At 38.9% G+C, this 20025-nt stretch overlaps 1 protein-coding gene across 4 annotated transcripts in view; it reads right to left on the reverse strand.

The window, feature by feature from the left end:
* rhobtb4 (Rho related BTB domain containing 4) overlaps positions 1-11537 on the reverse strand; it is a 51305-nt gene extending 39768 nt beyond the window's left edge. Inside the window, exons 1-3 of one of the 4 annotated variants that reach the window (XM_059550244.1) lie at positions 11304-11537; positions 10833-10938; positions 10658-10742 (exon numbers count right to left, since the gene is read on the reverse strand). Coding sequence is in view for 1 of the 4 variants with exons in the window: in XM_059550239.1 (XP_059406222.1) it covers positions 10658-10752 (95 nt within the window). In the remaining 3 variants the exon portion in view is untranslated. The other 3 variants (XM_059550243.1, XM_059550242.1, XM_059550239.1) reach the window with 3 other exon arrangements.
* Between the last annotated feature and the right edge of the window lie 8488 nt (positions 11538-20025).

Below are 20025 nucleotides of genomic sequence, written 5' to 3' on the forward strand. Positions count from 1 at the left end.
CTCTGCTTTTAACCAAGTGCACACACACAGTAGTGAGTAGTGAAACACACACACGCACAGTTCAGTTCAGTGCCTTGCTCTAAGATCTCACCTCAGGTACTGAAGGTGGAGAGAGCACTGGATATTCACTCTCCCCGACCTACAATCCCTCCTGAACCTGAGACTCGAACCTACAACTTTCGGGTTACAAGTCGACTCTCTAACCCAGGGGTGTCCAAAGTCAGTCCTAAAGGGCCACTGTCCTGCTGAGTTTAGCTCAAAACCTAATTAAACACACCTGAACCAGCTAATCAAGGCATGCTAGAAACTTCCAGGCAGGTGTGTTGATGCAAGTTGGAGCTACAGCTTGGACACTGGCTCTCCAGGACCGAGTTTGGATACCCCTGCTCTAACCATTAGGCCACGACTGCCCCAAATTATTGTGCCCCAAATTGAATTATTGACTAATCTTTCACATCTAACTTTAGACGATAAATGCCTTTACAGTCACTCTGAGCTACTGCAGGTCTTACGTGCTTATACCATAACATGTAAGACATTATGAGTCAGATGGGATTTTGATAACCACATCCTCGTGGTTCGTATCTTTACTATTACCATAACATCTAATCTTTTAGTAGAATAGGAGACAGACATGCTGCCTCTCTTAGCAAGATGTGACTCATGTGTTAAATGTGAAAATCTTTGAGCAGAACCCGCTCAAATGAAGAGGCTAATCTCATTAAGCCTTTACTCGGCTGTTTAATCACAGGGCTACACCAGGGCCAAGCGAAGTACAGCTTAAGCTTCCTTCAAGAGAACCACACTTCAGCTTGAATTAATTGAGTAATATAATTTTGCACATTTAGGTTGAAATTTGAGACTATAATGACAGTTATGAGTTATGAAAAATGACACCACCTTTTCAGGAGATGTAGATCCTTCCTTTTTTTCTTAAACCCCAAAACATGTCAGTGACATCATTACCAGTTGATTACACCAAGTTTAATTTCAAAGAACTATGTCATTAGTCTAAAATAAAATTACTACCTCTCTGAAATTACATTAATTTGGAGCTGGAGTCATACACAGACAAACCATTTTTTTTTATCCACAGGGTTAAGGGGATTGAGTTAAGGGAAAGACATTAGGATGTATGTTTTGCAAATAATTCACTAAATGATTTATTTGTTTTGCCCATCAATCACTATTGTAAAATGTGGAATTAAATTCATTGTCTGATCTTTTGTTCCTTGTAATGCTGAAATGCTCTTAACCAGTCAGACCTCAGGATGAAACATCGCTGACCATCACACCTGCGTGTAGATACACTTCAGGCTGTTTTTGCCAAGAATATTTAATTGATTACTTCAAATTAATGGAGATAGTGGAATATCAAAATTTTCATCTCAATCCTTAATATGTTAAATTCATACCATGATTGAAATAAAACCAGAATAAAGAAAAGTAGAAGTCATGTAATGTGTCCTACACAACTCAACCCCGAACAGCCTCACAGCTTAATCAGCATATCTATATTGGGACTAGATTAAAGGGTTTGTTCACCCAAAAATGAAAATTCTGTCATTAATTACTCCCCCTCATGTTGTTCCAAACATGTAGGACCTTTGTTCATCTTCGGTAAACAAATTAAGATGTTTTTGATGGAATCTGAGAGCTCTCTGACCCTCCCATAGACAGCAATGATATTACCACATTCAACACAAAGAAACGTATATAGCAAGGACATCATTACAATTGTCCATGTAACATCAGGAGTTCAACCGTAATGTTACGATGCTACAAGAATAACTTGTAATTTTGGAGAGTTGTTAAGGATCTCTCCAAATGACAGAAGACGGTAACTCGGGGAGAAGAATTGCTGATAAATTATGTCATCATTGTTTCTTTGTGCACAAAGAGTATTCTTGTAGACTCTGAATTTTCGTAAAATTACTGTTGAACCACTGATGTCACATGGACTATTTTACCAATCTCACACAAAGGTGAGTAATTAATTACAGAATTAACATTTTTGAGTGAACTATAACCCTTTAAGGCCATGTGTCCACCAAAGCATTTTTAGCCAGATGAAAACGGCAGGTGCTCTGCTGAAAATGGTTTTTTTTTTTTTCGAATGAGACATTGTGGTTGCTATGATATGAAATATCCATTCATCTTCGGAACACAAATTAAGATATTTTTAATGTGATCCGAGAGCTGATCCTGCATAGAAAGCAAGCCAACTGACATGTTCAAGGTCCAGAAAGGTAATAAGGACATCATTAAAATAGTCCATGTGACATCAGTGGTTCATCTGTAATTTTGCGTGGCTAAGAGAATAATTTTTGTGCACAAAGAAAACAAAACAACTGTCTGCCTCCATTCACGAGAGTACCACGCCGTACTGTGGTTTGTTTAAAAGCAGATGCACATGCATTGCCTCATGGTACATTTGTGAATGTCGGGGGAAAAGCTGGTATTGTTGTTTTATTTGTGCACAAAAAGTATTCTCCTAGCTTCATAAAATTACGGTTGAACCACTGATGTAACGTGGACTTTTAACAATCTCCTTAATACCTTTCTGGGCCTTCAGCATGTCAGTTGCGTTGCTGTCTATGCAGGGACATAAAGCTCTTGGATTTCATCAAAAATATCTTAATTTGTGTTCCAGAGATAAACGAAGGTCTTAAAGGTTTGAGACGACATGAATGGGAGTAATTAAATGTCAAAATTTTTTTTTATATCCCTTTAACTCTCATAGCATGGGCTATACTGGACTGAATCAGTTCAATCCCAAACTATCAACGATCTTGGAATATTATGCAAATCTTGTCAGCGGGGTGCAGTTAAGAATCTAAAACAACAATAAAAATGAAAACAGGTATTGTTTGGCACATGCTTGGTGTATAAGTGTGTATGTTGGTGTGCATAAAATATGAACACACAAAAAGTAATTATGGGGCACACCTACTGGAAAGCATCTATTTTGTATTAAGCAAATGGAAAACCAGTATAATGTGGCATTCAAAAAATGTCACAGGGTACAGAAGGATATGCAGATTTGATCAACAAGTTTATTAAATATTTATCATGCCAAAACAAACATCTCTGAAACAACATACGCCAAATTATAACCTGGTTGTCCTCTGCCTAAGGAATGAGGAAGTTACACAGCACTGCTATTATTCTGCTGGGAGCTGAACCTAAAAACAAACCTCTTAGTTTTAAAGGACATTCTGCTGCTGTGATTTTGTTTCATAGTCTCACATTTTTCTCTGTCACTCATTTCCCTCTCTGTCTGTTCCGGGTTTTCAGAAAAAACAAAAGAGGATGCTTTTTAAATAATTGGTAAATGTAACGGCCTTGGAATGTATTACCACTGTTTAAAACTGAGAAGAGTAAATAAATAAAATTAGGGCCAGGAATAGAAAAATAGTTACCAAAAGAGGAACTGCTATGGACACAGAATATAATCAAATACAAAAACTCATAGAATATGGACACAAACACATGCACACACAACAAATTGACTGTCTGGCACCCAGCTGAACACTTAAAACAGCATCTCTATAAAGTACTGGAAAAATCTATATTGGTGTTATTTCTGTGCCTGTCACATTAGATTGTTATTGGCCAACAGTAACGAATCACATGTAATCACAACATAGCAAAACTGCATACAGTTTTCATCCAAAACAGTTTTCATCTAGATTTTATTATTTTATAATAAGATGTTTACTGTGAAAATAAAACCCTATGATCAATTGTTAGCGCTAAAACAAGCAGTATCACAGTCATCGACATATGCTTATGTACTGATCACATTGGGATTGGGAGGGACTGTGGTAAAGTGGTACTCAATAATAAAACCCACTCTTCTACAAGACAAATTGGGGTAAAAAAGTGTACTTGCCAGGCATCAATAAAGGACAGAGAATTTGTACCTGCATTAAAATATGTGTACTACATAAATAGATTCTTGTAAATAATACTCAACGTACTGTATATATAACCATAAATGTACTTGTGTACAAATGTAAAAGTAAAAAATTTACATTTAACTGTACTTAAATTTTATTAAATATTAAACATGCAGTCCGTAACATTCTCTGGTTCAAAATGATCCAAAATCAATATTTGAGCAAGTACATAACCAGCCAGTGTTCAAAACTATTGCCTTACTTTAACCCGATTCACAACGATTATCTTATAATAATGTTTTCTAATTTAAGTGGTACTGGTATGTTTTGGTATGTCGAAGGGATATTTTAGCATGCCGCTGCGTCATTATGCCACGTCTGTAAACATATAGATGTTGGCCCAGCTAGTAGGCTAACGCATGTGAGGATCCTACAGGTGGCGGATCATTAATAGTCTTTTCTCACAGCAGCTAGGATAATTAAATGTACCATTTTGATTGCGGATTGTAATCCAGAAAGGATTATGTGTTTATGAAACACATGTGAATGAAATTAAACTATATTCCAGTTTCCCTATTCCAGGGATTACACAAGATTTGTATTTTAAAGACAACCAGTTCGAAGGGAGCGTAATTTGTAATGGGTGAGGTGTGCACAAAGCGTGAATCAACTATCGATTCCTAACACCGTGTCTGACACCACAAATGCCTGACAGTAAACTGCTGTTGCGTTCTATTTATGTTGTGCTGACACAGAGTTCAAATGATTTAACTCTGCTTTTTCACGTCCAATGTAGACAGTCTTTAGCTGATGCCGTGTACCATCACGAAATCATGTCTATTAGCCATCGCAACCCAACCCTAATTGCAGGTTTTGAAAGAGAGATGGTGAAGAGGCAAAACGTACGGAATGCAGCTTTAAGGTTTGGCTTTAGAAATGTACTAATGTAATAAAATGACAGAGGACACTTTCTCAATGAATTACATTTTTGTACTGTTTTGTTTTTATGCCACTAGGTTTGCTGTTGTTATATCATGCAATGACATCATACATTTGCACGTCTAGTATACAGAAAAGCTCATCTGAAAGCAATCTGTTATGTCTTGGCTGACAATACATTGAGCTGCATTGTGTGCCACTGTACAAGGGAGTCTTCTTGTCTTTTGTGCTTCATTATGGGAGGAATTACAGCAGCAGCAGCCAGTTTCGAGTTGTGGGTGTTCTGCACAAAATGCCACACCAGCCACTCCCAGTGCTACAGGGTTTTCCTGATTACTCACTACTGTATATGCTTTTTATGGGATCACAAATAATGTTGGGTGTGCTATTTTGGAATGTGGTTTTCAGGCTTTGCCAGGTCAACAGGTCAGGTTGCATTTGCTTCTACTGTCTACTGTACAAAATGCAAAAGATTTGCAAGTCATTATAGTTCTATATACTACTGTGTCCATGTGTGTCTTTCTGCAATCTGTAAATAAGAAACTGCATAGTGACCTCATTAGTAAATGAGGTATTTCCGCTGTAAAATAAAGACTGTCAAACAAGATGGAGATGTCATGATAACTATGTTTTACTCTGGTTACTTCTTTCTCTCACACACACAAACATACATGCAGATACAGAGAATACCGTAAAATATACACAAGCCGTATCATAGGCATGCTGAAAGGGCCTTTTTAATTGTCATTTAATGAATCCCACACCTACTTAAGCAAGTCTTATGAAAAGATTTTTAAGTGAGACACATTTTTTGCACTGCTGTAACTTTTGGGATTCAGGAATTTATGGGAGATATGTGAACTTTAGACAAGGAAACATAATTTGCTGAAGCCATAGAGTCATGGTCCAAAAGCAACTGTTACATGACTTGATAAATATGCTGTAATGACTGAACCAGACTGGTGCCATACAGATACTACGGAGGCCTCTTAATTTGAAAGGAAATGTTTAATCTATTTAAAACTGCCTGTTTGTTCCTTAATATGCAAGCACACACATACACAATTATCACACGCAATAGGCATTTAAATATAAGTGCATTAATGTCAGTGCCTATAGCCTTGTGGTTAGTGCGCTGTCATATAATGCAACTGTGCTTGTGGCAACCCGAGTTTGATTTCCATCTTGAGGTCCTTTGCTGATCCTCTCTCCACTCCGAAAACTGCTACAATGATTTTTTCAGAGATAATATATTATGCACTATAATCAACCAAATACTCCCTATGCTAGGATCTGTCACTACAGATATACTTTATGTTACTTTTATTTTAATCGGTAGTTTTAAACTACTCTTCTCTCAAACGTCCACAGTGATATGGAAAAAGCATGATACATAATTAACATCTGTCAACTGTTTTTTCAGATCTAACAAACCTGTAGTACATTAACCGCAACCTGAGGAAATATGTAACATTTGCATACAACTAAATTTTACTTGAAAAAAAACCTATCACACAGACAACAGACCTTATAGTTTTAATAATGAGATAATAACCAAAAGTTGTTCTTTTAATTTTTTTTTTGGATTATATGGGATAATTTTTTTAAAAACAATATACCATCAGGTGAAAAACTTCATCTAACTTTAGGAGTTAATGACTCCTGAGTTGCAAGCAGTCTTAGGTGACTGAGTTCATGCTCCCCAAAAGTGTTTCAATAGTTTTGCAATGTGCAACCCTATCTGCAGTCTCCATTGATCTTGAAGCAAACACACATGGACAGACTGACGGATAATAGGAGAGGGAACCTGGACTAGGACAGGGAGGTGACAGGGTGAGGAAAGGTGGGGGGCAGTGTACTTTATCACTGGACAATTTCAACATAACACTTGAATGTCCCGGCATCTCTCATCACTGTCACTCATGTACTGCCTGTGTCTGTGTGCATGAAGCATGTTCATACAACTAAAGCTTTTACAACTAAAGCAATGAGGTACAATTTTAAAAATACAGTTTTACCATTATAAGCTATTAATAGAATTATTAATTTATTGTCTTCTTCATTTATTAATTGGCAAGTGTGAATCTCTTATTAAATTAAAAATTAAAATTAAATTTATGCATTTAGCAGATGCTTAAGCGACTTACAGTGCATTCAGGCTATCAATTTTTACATATCATGTGTTCCCAGGGAAGCAAACCTCCAACTTTGCGCTTGATAACGCAGTGCTCTACCAACTGAGCTACAGGAACACTATTATTAGCAATACATCCATGTAGGCTTCTGTATCACTCTATTTGCTCAGACAGGGACAAGTGTGAAAAGAGTGAACCCACAAGTAAAAAAAAAAGATAGAAAAGTGGTGAGAAGTGGGATATGACTTTTAGCAAAGTTTCTCAATAACTAGTCTTGGCTTTAGGCTGCATGCTGCACACATTCTATTCACTGAGAGTCTGATTCAAATAACTCACAAGCACTGTCTAAAATCACCTGTTCCAAATGGCTGGCGCTTTCCCTGATTTTTATCATTTAAGTTTTACTTGAGGCACTTAATAATAAGTAAACCTGATGCATGACCAGAATTGGATATTATACTTGTTTTTCTGATATTTGTCTGTGAAAGAATCAGTACTGGATGGAAGTACAAAAATAATTGTTTATTTAAATTCTAAATAAAACTAAATAAAACATTCTAAACTGCTATTTTCAGAGTATTTTCTCTACAATCTGCAGCACCACTGTTTAAATTCTTTATTTTGACAATGTTTCAGTGCTCTTGTCGATCAAACAGTAGAGCATGGTGCATGGGTTTGATTCCAGGGGATGCATCAATTAATTAAATATATTATTGCAATGTAGGTTGCTTTGTATAAAAGTATCTGTCAAATACATAAATAGACAACACCCCACACATAGAAACAAAAACTGAGGTTGGTCACTGTCTCTTTCTAACTAAGTTGGTAGTTCTTCTCCAGAATAAGGTACAATACGGAGCAGAATTTCTTGCTATGTGAGACTATTCAAAAAGTTTTCTTACTCGCTGCATCAATGCCAAGTTCTGTAATGAAACTCTAGATGGCTCAGGATGATGGGTCATGCAAAGTGATGATTTTCACAGTGTTAAATACTTGGCACAACCTGATCAAGCAAGCCCCAGCTCCTGTATCCGCTACGGGTTATTTTATATGCTGTTTGTGCAGCAGCAGTATGTCTTAAATGCTCACAGCAGTGTAGTTCCAAGCAGCAGCAGCAACAATAATCTACAACTACAGCAATGTGTAGCCGACATAACCAACAGCAGCAGCAGCAGCAGCAGCATACTTGATCCAAGACCAAATACAGTAACACTGTCATATCCATTATCATGCTAAAATCTTCCAAGAATTGTCACAATAGAACTAGTTTACAGTTTGTTTTTTCTAAAATTCATCCTTTTCCTACCTTCCATATTGTCTCATTATCACTGTTATATGACATACAAGTAGCTATTTTGCTGTAGCTCATTCTCACTCTGCTTTTCAAACTCTCTCTTTTTCTTTTGTATGCAGCAGTGCCTTCTTCAGCTGAAATATTTTTCTCCACAACCCCATGTGAGTCTTCCCAAGGAACTACTCTCTTCTTTCTCCTTCCATTCCCTCTCCCACTCTTTTCCCTCGCTATCATTCTGTTGTCCTGGCCTCATGTTTCTTTGCACACAGATGCTCCTCTTTCAAAAACAACTGCGAGAGCAGCCAAAAACACAGAGGGAGACAGAACACTGTGCAATGACTGTCTCTCTAAACTGCATTGCTCCAGCACAGACGGACATCATGTGCTTTGAGGAAAAGATGCATGTTTGTTTTTCCCCCATGTTTGTATATGTGTGTATGCAGAGGTCAGCTGCTGAGAGGTGCCAAGAATGAACAGCACTTGCCTACATGTGATGTCATGCGTGTATTTAGCATACAGAATTCTTCCCACGTGTTCTGTGTGCATGCTTCACTCATCCTGTCATGTGTTGTGACACGTCCCTCTGTCTGCACACTGGAATTTCGACCTCTCTATGTATTCCTACTGGAATCTGGATGGCGCTTTGCCCTTGTAGAGAAAGTGGAATGTGGAACGCCCCCCTCCCCCAACTTGTATAAGGCCATAGGGAGCCCAAGACCAAGTTAAAGATGTTGTTCAATACACTGCCCCAGGTCTTATATAGCTCCCAGCTGTGTGGAGCTGGCCAGCTCCTTGGTGCTCAAGAGGTCTGGAATGTTTGGAGTGCAAGCATGCTGGAAAGCTCAAGTCACCAACAACAATCTCTTTGAGATGAAGTAGAGAGAGAAAGAATGATAGAGAAAGAGAGAAAAGAAAGACAGGGCGGTAACATATTCCAGTCTGCCTCACCCAAAAAAAAACAGCGGTTTAACTTCCATGACAGATAACAAATGGATGTAAAAACATGCAATTGTGTTCCTAAACTGTCTTTAACTGCCAGTAATAATGTATTTACGGTTCTCATTGTTTGTCAGGTTTGCATTGTCCAAATAACACAATCAGCCTTAAACTTATAGATACAAATCTGAGTTTAAACATTTGACACAGCAAGTTCCATTAACTCACAGATATGCATCATAGCAAAAAAAGTCACTGATTAATCCACAAATCAAAGTGGAATAACAAAGAATTTTCTTTTGTAACTGTTATTATTATTGAACTACAAATATAGTTGGTAGGTGTTTCTCACAATAATTATGAATATTAGCAATTACCGTGCATTTATTCTTGCTACTCTGATTCATTATTAATACAATAGAGCAGTGAGGGTGCGGTGTGGATTATGACTAGACAGTCAGTGTTTACTCAGCTGAGCAAATTTTTCAAAATTTATGTGGAGAAATGTGGAGCCATTATGACTTCATTACAATGTGCTATGCACATCAATTATGAAGGGAAGGACTGAGATTACTGTAACTGTAAACATGCATCACGTGTTGCTGAAGTGGTGGTGAATCTTAGTGGTGGCAAGAACTTTTAGCAAGACTCTTATCTAACCCATGGACTCAATGTTATAGCCTAACTAAATGTTATTTTGTAATAAATTTCAATAAAATATTTTACTACAGTATAACATTTAACAGATGGTTGGAAAGAAAACATTAGATATAGCTGGGCTGTCATAATGTCATTACCCACTGAACTCCTTGAGTATCTTAGGGATCCCTGGTTAAACATTCTAGGAAGTGGAATCCTGAACCCATGTAATTTACACCAGTGACACACACACAGATTTGGTGTGTGTGTGTTTACAAAACAAACACTGGTTGTATCTCAAAACCTACTGAGCTGCCTACTTCGTGGGCATCATGTGCGCCTGCAATATTTTTGACAAGAATGCACCTAGTGAATGTTATCTATGCATAAACCTTCATCGTTATGTTTGGGATATTTTAATTCTACTTATTATCTTCATTTTTATTCAATATCTTTTGTGTTTTAGGAATTTCATTTAGTTTTTTTTTTCAGTGAAGAACCGCTGAGAGGGGTTGAAAAAGTGCAATGAACAGTAGGCTATCACTTGCAGTCACAGGGTGTCACTTTTGCACCACTTTGATTTAGCCTAAATTTAAAGGCAACAATTAAACTGAATTTTTGTAGCCTACTATTTTAGTAGCAATGTTTCACAGCGAACTAAAGTGAGATTTAGTAATGTCAACTTCATATTGACATCTCGAAAACAAGGGATTGCGTTTTAAAAACTGAGAAAAACTCTGCAAATCACTCAGTACAGACAACAAAACATTAAATATTATATCAAACTTAAAGGTTTTGTTAAAAATACCTACCTTGAGATTTCGCCTCGTGAATCTTTCGGGTTACGCGCTTCAGTAAAGTGCTCTGCCTTCTTACAAAAGCATCCAGTTATGTGTCCTTCTTCCATAAAGATAAAACAAAAGGGAGTTAGTCATCGAGCTGGGACAGCCCAAAATTCATGGGAGGGACAGTAGCCTAGATACTGACCAACAGTTCTGAGATCGACGAGTCTCTTCCAAACAGACAAAGACGAAGTGTGCTGGCGTGGTGCTGATGCGAGCTTTCTGTCTCGCCCTTTGAGAGTTTGTCACGCCTTTGAAAAGAGACGGGTACGATTATCTCTCTACTTTGCCACAACTCTGAAGGAATGCAGCTCGTAAATCCAGATAGCGACGTAACCACAAACCCCAAAATGACTAAACAAAGTAGGTCTTTCAACTGGTCTGGGGGTCAAATGAATCGCGCGAATCAAAAAGTCGCTGTGAATCATGTGAGTCCCTCAGCGTGATAACAGGGAATGTAACTTTTTAATATTCAGTCCTCACAAACGTGTCCAAGTTGTCTACGGGCGGTCAAAAAACTACATGCCTGCGATTCCTTTGTCTCCCCTAACCCATCCTCCCACCCTGTAACATGTGAACTGCCCCTGTCTGTCTGTCTGTCACATTGCGTGCTCACCGAATCGCGTCCAGTTGCCTTTTGCCCCCAAAGCCGGACTCCGTCTCGCTCTGGCCGCTGTCGTATGCTGTCCACTTGCTGTCCTGTCAAGTCCACTGACGAACGCCAGCGCCTATTAGCAGCGTGACGACGCTGACACTGACACTACAGCGCCACTCCCATCCATTCATAAAGTGGAGCGCCAGCGATTCTGCCTACAGCGCGCGCAGGAGCCCGTGGAAGGTCCACGGCGCGTGTTCGCTTGCCGCTCAAAGGCTTAAATTGTGCAAGCCATGTGTGTGCAAACTACTCTGTTTGCTACACAGCCATTTCTGTGTTCTAAACATGGCTAGATGGTTAAATTTAGCAATGAGCTAATTTGGGTTCACGATATTGTGATTAAGTAAATGCTATGAACAGCACACATAAGGTACATTGCCGTAAATTAATTTATTTCCATATAATCAGTGACTTCCTCTCAAGGAACGCATTAGGCTACAGCAGGCTAAATATTTACAGTGTCAGATCAAAATAAATAAAAGGAATGTAAATATTTAAAACATAAATATTGTTATCAAAATATGAAAACGATGATAAACAAATTAATTAATCAATTTCACTCTAATTTTAGTGATATGTTTGTTTTTTGGATATTGATGGCTTAACTTAATGTAATACACAAAAAGTATTTCAATGGCTTGCAAAACTTCCCAATTCAGTCTGCTGACCTGTCACAATGTCTCCAATCGTTTAGCAAAGGAGAGGTAGTGTTCTATTATAAGCCAATCATTGTGCAATAAATCACTTTTTTTTTTTTTGAACACTACCTGCTTTTCAGCATACACTCTTAAAAATAAAGTTTCCATAGGGTGTTTTTGCAGTGATGCCATAAAATAACCATTTTTGGTTCCCAAAAGAACCTTTCAGCGAACAGTTCCTAAAAGAACCACTTTAAAGTTCATTTGAACCTTTTTCGACAATAAGAACCTTTTCCACATTTTGCAGGTTACATGGATGTTCGAGGTTCTTCATAGAACCATTGATGACAGTAAAGAACCTTTATTTTTTAAGAGAGTACATCATGGATAGTTACGAGTAATTGTCTCTTTGTTATCTTTATGTTTTGCTAAACACGCACTGACATTGTACAGACCCACAGGGGACATACTCACTGGTGAGCATAAAGCATTTTAAACGTAGTCTGCTGTGCAGTCGGTTCACCTCTGCTGGTCCCGTCAGAGCGCTTCACATATGGCCTGCATCAGTGACACGCATGCAGCTCCATCTTATTACAGACACACCTGGGGCACATTCAGCGGGGTTTGTTATTCTAGAACATTTCAGCACATTTCAGAGAAGATAATCCTACATGTGATATGAGACTGATCCATTCTTAAGCAAAACTTAAACTTAAATAAACGCTCTTGGAAAAAATATTTGCTCGTCAATATATCAATGTTAAAATGTGGCCCATATTTATAATAAAAAAGTGAAAATCAAATTAAAATTGGGAACTTTCTCTACAATAGTATTTATACAGATTAAAAAAAGACATCATAAAGATTAAAATAAATGTATAATAAAGCCAGAAACCATAATGTTTACATTTGTAATAAAGATTTGTAAAATGAATACCAAAACAATCAGACTAATAACAAATAGATCAGAAAATCTTAAAATGTGCCCAAACTAATTATTATTATTATTATTATTCAGTGAAGGATTCTATTCCATAGCACTGACAAAGCGAGAATTTCTTTCTGTTTACAAAACAGTAGACTTTTCCATAATGAACGAGCATCATTAGGTGATGCTGTTTACTGTTCAATAAGCTTAGAGACCCTTTCTGAGAAGTGACCTGATATTCCTTCTTGTAACATCCTTTGAGTTTTTCTGAATAATTATGTCACTCACTGTTATTGCTGAGGCTGAATGACAGGTGAACAGCATGGTAGAAACATATCAGGTTATTCACCTTAACACCCTACTGTTTACAGTAGAGGTGGGGAGCTGTTGACCTCAACTGGGGATGTCGTTGGACGGTGGAAGGAATACTTCGAGGATCTCCTCAATCCCGCTGTCACGTCTTCCATTGAGGAAGCAGAGGCTGAGGACTCAGATGTGGACTCGTCCATCACCCAAGTTGAAGTTACCGAGGTAGTCAAGAAACTCCTCGGTGGCAAGGCACCGGGGGTGGATGAGATCCGCCCTGAGTACCTCAAGTCTCTGGATGTTGTGGGGCTGTCTTGGCTGACACGCCTCTGCAGCATCGCGTGGCAGTCGGGGACGGTGCCTCTGGGATGGCAGACCGGGGTGGTGGTCCCTCTTTTTAAGAAGGGGGACCGAAGGGTGTGTTCCAACTACAGGGGGATCACACTTCTCAGCCTCCCTGGGAAAGTCTATGCCAGGGTACTGGAGAGGAGAATCCGGCCGATAGTAGAACCTCGGATTCAGGAGGAACAGTGTGGATTTCGTCCAGGCCGTGGAACACTGGACCAGCTCTATACCCTCTACAGGGTGCTGGAGGGTTCATGGGAGTTTGCCCAACCAGTCCACATGTGCTTTGTGGATTTGGAGAAGGCATTCGATTGTGTTCCTTGCGGCGGCCTGTGGAGGGTGCTCCGGGAGTATGGGGTCCGGGGCCCTTTGCTAAGGGCTATCCGGTCTCTGTACGACCGGAGCAGGAGCTTGGTTCGTATTGCCAGCAGTAAGTCAGACTTGTTCCCGGTGCGTGTTGGACTACGGCAGGGCTGCCCTTTGTCGCCGGTTCTGTTCATGATTTTTATGGACAGAATTTCTAGGCGCAGCCAGGGGCCGGAGGGGGTCAGGTTTGGTGACAACACGATTTCGTCTCTGCTCTTTGCGGATGATGTTGTCGTGTTGGCCTCATCAAGCCAGGACCTTCAGCATGCACTGGGACGGTTTGCAGCCGAGTGTGAAGCGGCTGGGATGAGAATCAGCACCTCCAAATCCGAGGCCATGGTCCTCAGTCGGAAAAGGGTGGCTTGCCCACTTAAGGTTGGTGGAGAGTTCCTGCCTCAAGTGGAGGAGTTTAAGTATCTTGGGGTCTTGTTCACGAGTGAGGGAAGGATGGAACGGGAGATTGACAGACGGATCGGTGCAGCTTCTGCAGTAATGCGGTCGATGTACCGGTCTGTCGTGGTGAAGAAAGAGCTGAGCCGCAAGGCGAAGCTCTCGATTTACCGGTCAATCTACGTTCCTACTCTCACCTATGGTCATGAGCTTTGGGTCATGACTGAAAGGACAAGATCCCGGATACAGGCGGCCGAAATGAGCTTTCTCCGCAGGGTGGCTGGGCGATCCCTTAGAGATAGGGTGAGAAGCTCAGTCACCCGGGAGGAGCTCAGAGTAGAGCCGCTGCTCCTCCACATCGAGAGGGGTCAGCTGAGGTGGCTCGGGCGTCTGTTCCGGATGCCTCCTGGTCGCCTTCCCGGGAAGGTGTTCCGGGCACGTCCCACTGGGAGGAGACCCCGGGGAAGACCTAGGACACGCTGGAGAGACTATGTCTCCCGGCTGGCCTGGGAACGCCTCGGTGTCCCCCCAGAAGAGCTGGAGGAAGTGTCTAGGGAGAGGGAAGTCTGGGGTTCTCTGCTTAGACTGCTGCCCCCGCCCGGCCCCGGATAAGCGGAAGAAGATGGATGGATGGATGGACACCCATTATTATTAGTTAGGACAGGGTTTTTTGCAATTTGCAAAATAAACCTTTTTAACGAAGAATGTTGGAAACCAGTGTTGGTATATTGTTTACAGGTAATTTATTTAACTATTTAGCTTATCCCTAAAATAACATGTTCAGCTCTTCTTGGAACAACATGATAAAGAATAAATTGTCATTTTTAAAACATTTTAAGTTCAGAATATTTCCACCAATCGCTTTGAGCTCGGTGTGAATGGAGTTCAGATGAATGTATATAGAACGTATATATAATGTACATGTATTTTCAGGTGGGGTTATTTACATAACCCGCTGTCCAAACTAAATGACCTAGTTTATTTAACCTTGTGGCAATTGGCGATTTCAGATATCCTGGGATCAGTTCCAAGAAAAAAGCTCCCTCATGCTTGCCACTCTGTTCCACAAAGTGTCTTCTGAAGTAGGCCAGTAGGATGTGTCCAGACTCGTCCCTCTCAGTTAAGATATGAAGTGTCTCTGAAGCATTTGAAAAATCCGTCTTCATCTTATTATCTAGAAATAATTAAGTATTGTACCTGATTCATGGTTTCCACGCAATCAAATGACACTTTTTCGGGTTTCTAAGTCTAGAGATCATAAACAACAATGAAAAAAAATGGGGGAAAAAAACACACAAGCACACTTTTATTGCATTGTGAACTTGTGAAACCGTTTGTTTGGGGACTTTTCTGTATATATGCAGTCTACAATACAACAACAAGCTGTTGCTGATTCCCCCAGGGTTTTTATTCCAAAGTGTCTTTCCCAGCAGTTTTCTTATTTGCTCGGGCTTCTACCCGACACTATTGATGTACCAGTGGGCACAATGGGGAATAAAGGTGGCTTCGGTGCAGTCCACTGCCTCTCTCCCTTCTCCCAGGGGAGTAAAGTGCTGATCATTGGGTTGGAAAGACCTTACGTAGGCTGATTCTAACAAAGCCAATGCTGGCCAAAGCCATATACACATGAAAGACTAGGGGTTAAACCTGGCCAGATCAATTTCTCTCAGCAACTCTGCGTGTCCCTGGCACTGAACAGGCAGAGCCTACAATAGCTTGTTTTCTGTGGCATAGAGCCGTGCCATTCTCCTCACTGATCCACTTTACAAAAGCCCATTACAGGGGTGCCAATTGAGCTTGAACAATCACCCACAAAAGCTGTTATTTACATAGATTCTGTCCCAAGGCTCAACCCCTCTGCCCCCCAAAAAAATGTCCAGCGGTGGACTAGTTGAACTCTTCTCACTGTGTGAGAACACTTTTGAGTCCACCTGCAGAATCGAGATCACTGAGCTGTAAATACATGGAAGCTTTTGTAGGTAAGGACATGAGAGCTAACAAATAATTATGAATAATAATATTTTGTTTCATGACTTAAATAATCAAAATGTTAATATAGATAAAATAATACAAATATTTTATTGTTTTATAATTTGAATATATTATAATGTTTTACTTATTGCAAATACTAAAAATAATTCAAATACTATAACTACCTACTACAAATATATAAGTAACTTAAGGTACCTGTTATTCATTATACCCCCCCCCCCTCCCCATTACATGAACATAAAAAAGTAATGATTATATATTACATAAACAAAATAAGAATCAATAAATCTATAAATTACAGAAAATAAGTACATGAACACATTGTTTTAAAACAAGAAATAAGAAAATGGTTAAGAAATTGTCAAAAAAAATATATATAATAAAATATTAATAATAATAATAATAATAATAATAATAATTAATAATAATGATCTCTCTCTTTACATTGTTATGCTGTAAATTTTTAATTTATGGTAATTGATGACATTTATATTCTGATAATAAAAATTTCAAATTGCAGTAAAATATATTGAGTAGGCCTATACATGGATCAGATTGGTGGGTATAAATCTTTCTTCAACAAAAGCAAAATTAAACTGATCTATTTGTTCCATGTATTATGAATAAAATGAATAAAACTTGTTTGAATAAAATGAAAATTCTTCTTTTAAAATGGTCCTAATAGTTTTTATCGGGGGAAAACTGTGTCACTAAAGCCCATCGCTGTTGGATAGCAGGTGTTACTTAGAATTGAACTGAACTACTGAGAATTGAGTTTTTGCAGGCAGCCCATCTACACACCTGCGCTCTGCATGAGATGGTCTGATCTGGGCTGGGCTGCGCAGCCCAACTGTATCCGCCACATGCCCATCCTCAGCGTGGCTCACCACTGAGCACTATGAATAGAAACTTAGCAAACGAGGGATAAGCAGTAGGCTTTGGCACATGCCAAACTCCCAGCAGCGTCACACCTCCTAGCAGCACTTTGGGGTCGCCATGGAAACAGGGACGAATACAGCTAACGCTGTCCTGACATCTTCCCATCATGCCCACTCAATATGATTAACATCGCATGTTTATGTCCTAACCTCCACAACAGGTGTGTGAGTTTTCCTCTGAAATTTGAGGGTCAGTGGAGTTTGGGTCAGCGGAATATTAAAATAGTTCAGGTGAAAAACCTGCTTCAATCCCCTGGGAGTTTCCTCAAATTGTTTCTCACAGATTGTGCTCTCAGGTTTTGAATGCTTGCTAAGATGAAAGCAATATCACACATTCCAGACTGTTGCTTTGAATTAACCCTATTCACGTTTCCAGGTTTGGAATGTGGAAGTAAACTATAGAATTGTAAACATCTGTAGAAGTTCCCTACATGGGAGAAGAGGAGAGCATAGCAAACTTTATATTTGCATGCCCTTTCGCTCCATCTACAAAAGAAACAATCTGATATTCAAGAAGTCAAATGTTTCTGCAGTCACTTCATCAGCAGCTGAATTAATAATGGAAGGCTAACAAATAATGTTATAAATGTGCATTATTATTAGCACTATTATTTATATAAAAAAAACAGCCAGATTAATGACATTTTACTGCAGAACTGCTTCATCATGTTTAGGTAAAGGAGGGGTCAGTTCAGACCAGCAACAAGATTTATTGCATAATATTTCTTTTAAACAGTTTAGTAAACAAGATGGTAATACTGAGAAGGCTAACTTACAGTTTAAACAACATTGCCAGTTTTGTTGTGTATTTTCGCTCTTCCAGTTCTACCAGAAAGACTTGGAGGGCTGGGGAATGTTTACATTATTTATTCCATAAAGAATTTGCAGATGGTAGCAAGCTACAATGATTCAAAACTAGTTGTATAGAAAAGTATGTTTGGCCAGAATAGATTCCTTGTATTTGGCTCATATTTTCAAGTGTGTGTAGAACTTATGTTTACCGAATGGAACACACTTACAGTATAAAAATCCAAGTGTTTACAGAGCTTAATTTAGATTTTCAGTACTTTGCATTTTAAAAGAAACTTCTAAATGTCTGTTCAGTAGTCCCTATATGAATACTCACTTCTAATTAAATGACAAATATTATTTGCAATGATGTACAAAATACAACATATACTCATCTTAGCAATAAAATGTCCATCCTCATTAACTGTCTGGAAAGACGAAACGAACAGACTTCCGTATTTTTCTTTCTGCTCTATTTAGATTTCTGCTTTTGTTCACCTCTGATCCCGCTGTCCAGGCCTGAGTGCCCATCTGGAGGCCACATGGTCCATCAACCCAGTCTCCTAAACCCAGTCAACAGGAGAATTCTCTGTATAGGAGTTCTATTTACAGGGAATGCCGATGTCATGGCCTCTAGGATCTTGTGACTGTGGTGTCTGGAATAGTGAACACCGACTGTTAATATGCCAAAGTTAAAATCTGACTTCATGTGTATCAGTGCTGACATAAAATTTATATTTGTGTGTGTTTTATTTATTATTAAATGTGATGAAAAGTCTAGAGTCTTGTGGGTTTTAGGGGGCTGAGAGGATTGGGGTCAGCTTTGTGTTTTAATGTTCATGTAATTATGACTAGGTTCAATTTCTGCTCGGCTCAGCAAATTTAGATCCTCTCAGAGGGCAAAGGCCAGTGTGTGTTATGAGTGTAGTGGGTTTCCTTGAGTGACAGCACAGCTGGAGCATATAAACACACACATATACACAAGTACACACAGTTTGAGAAGAAAATAACCTACAATACTCCCCTGTTTGCTCATAGTAATTATATATTATGTAACTGATATGTCTCTGTTGTGGCATGAAGCCAGTTCACTGGAGCTGTCATGGTTTTTAAATTTTTTAATATGCTAAAACATTGGCTAATTCTACATCCTTTGAGGCAAAATTTATATGAAATTATGTATTTAGCCAGTAAGTGAAGGTTTGCACAAGCACACTGATAAGAAAAAATAACAAACATCTTTGCACACTCTGTTGAGATAAGAAAATATCGCTTACGCTGCTATTTCAAAGTCCTGTTCCTGATTCAAAAAGTACTAGTGCTGCATTTAGGACAAATTCAGAAATGTCAACAAAACCTTATGCCTACAACACTGAAGTCTGTTATGGATGAATACATGTAACTGCTCTAGATCTAAATCTTAAGTGTATGTTTGAGTGCACCGCAAATCACCGGTTTCCCATGTGATACAGTTCAAAACATATTGACTTTAAAGCTTGACATATGAAACCAGGTCTGAACACTGTCAAAAACTTATCAGGAACTCCCTGGTAAGACCTTGCTGCTCTGCAAACATTATTAGTTGACATAATCATGAAGTGGTAATACAACTAAATATCTAACTAAAACATTAAGTTCAAAGGGAGTGCTGCATTCAAGCCTGAGAACATACTTTGCGATTGTTGTTTAACTGAAATTTTGAATATGGGAATCATAAAGAATTAAATTTCATTTCCTTATCAGTTCCGTTAATGTTTTTTTTTTCGTAAAGAACATCTGGGTTAAATGCAATTCCATTGCCAAATGATCTTTGATCAAGTGATCTGCTGACAAAATGCATATAGTTACAGTCTGATTCATTAAAGAACAGACTCATTCAAGTGATTTGTTCAATTCGTTTCAATAAAACAAACCAAAAATAACCTATTCATAAGACTTAATAGTTCAGGAATGGCAATGTTGAAATTTATGCTACTGAAAATGAGGCTGTG

Source organism: Carassius carassius, chromosome 5 (genome assembly GCF_963082965.1).
Source record: "Carassius carassius chromosome 5, fCarCar2.1, whole genome shotgun sequence".
Classification (NCBI taxonomy): Eukaryota; Metazoa; Chordata; class Actinopteri; order Cypriniformes; family Cyprinidae; genus Carassius; species Carassius carassius.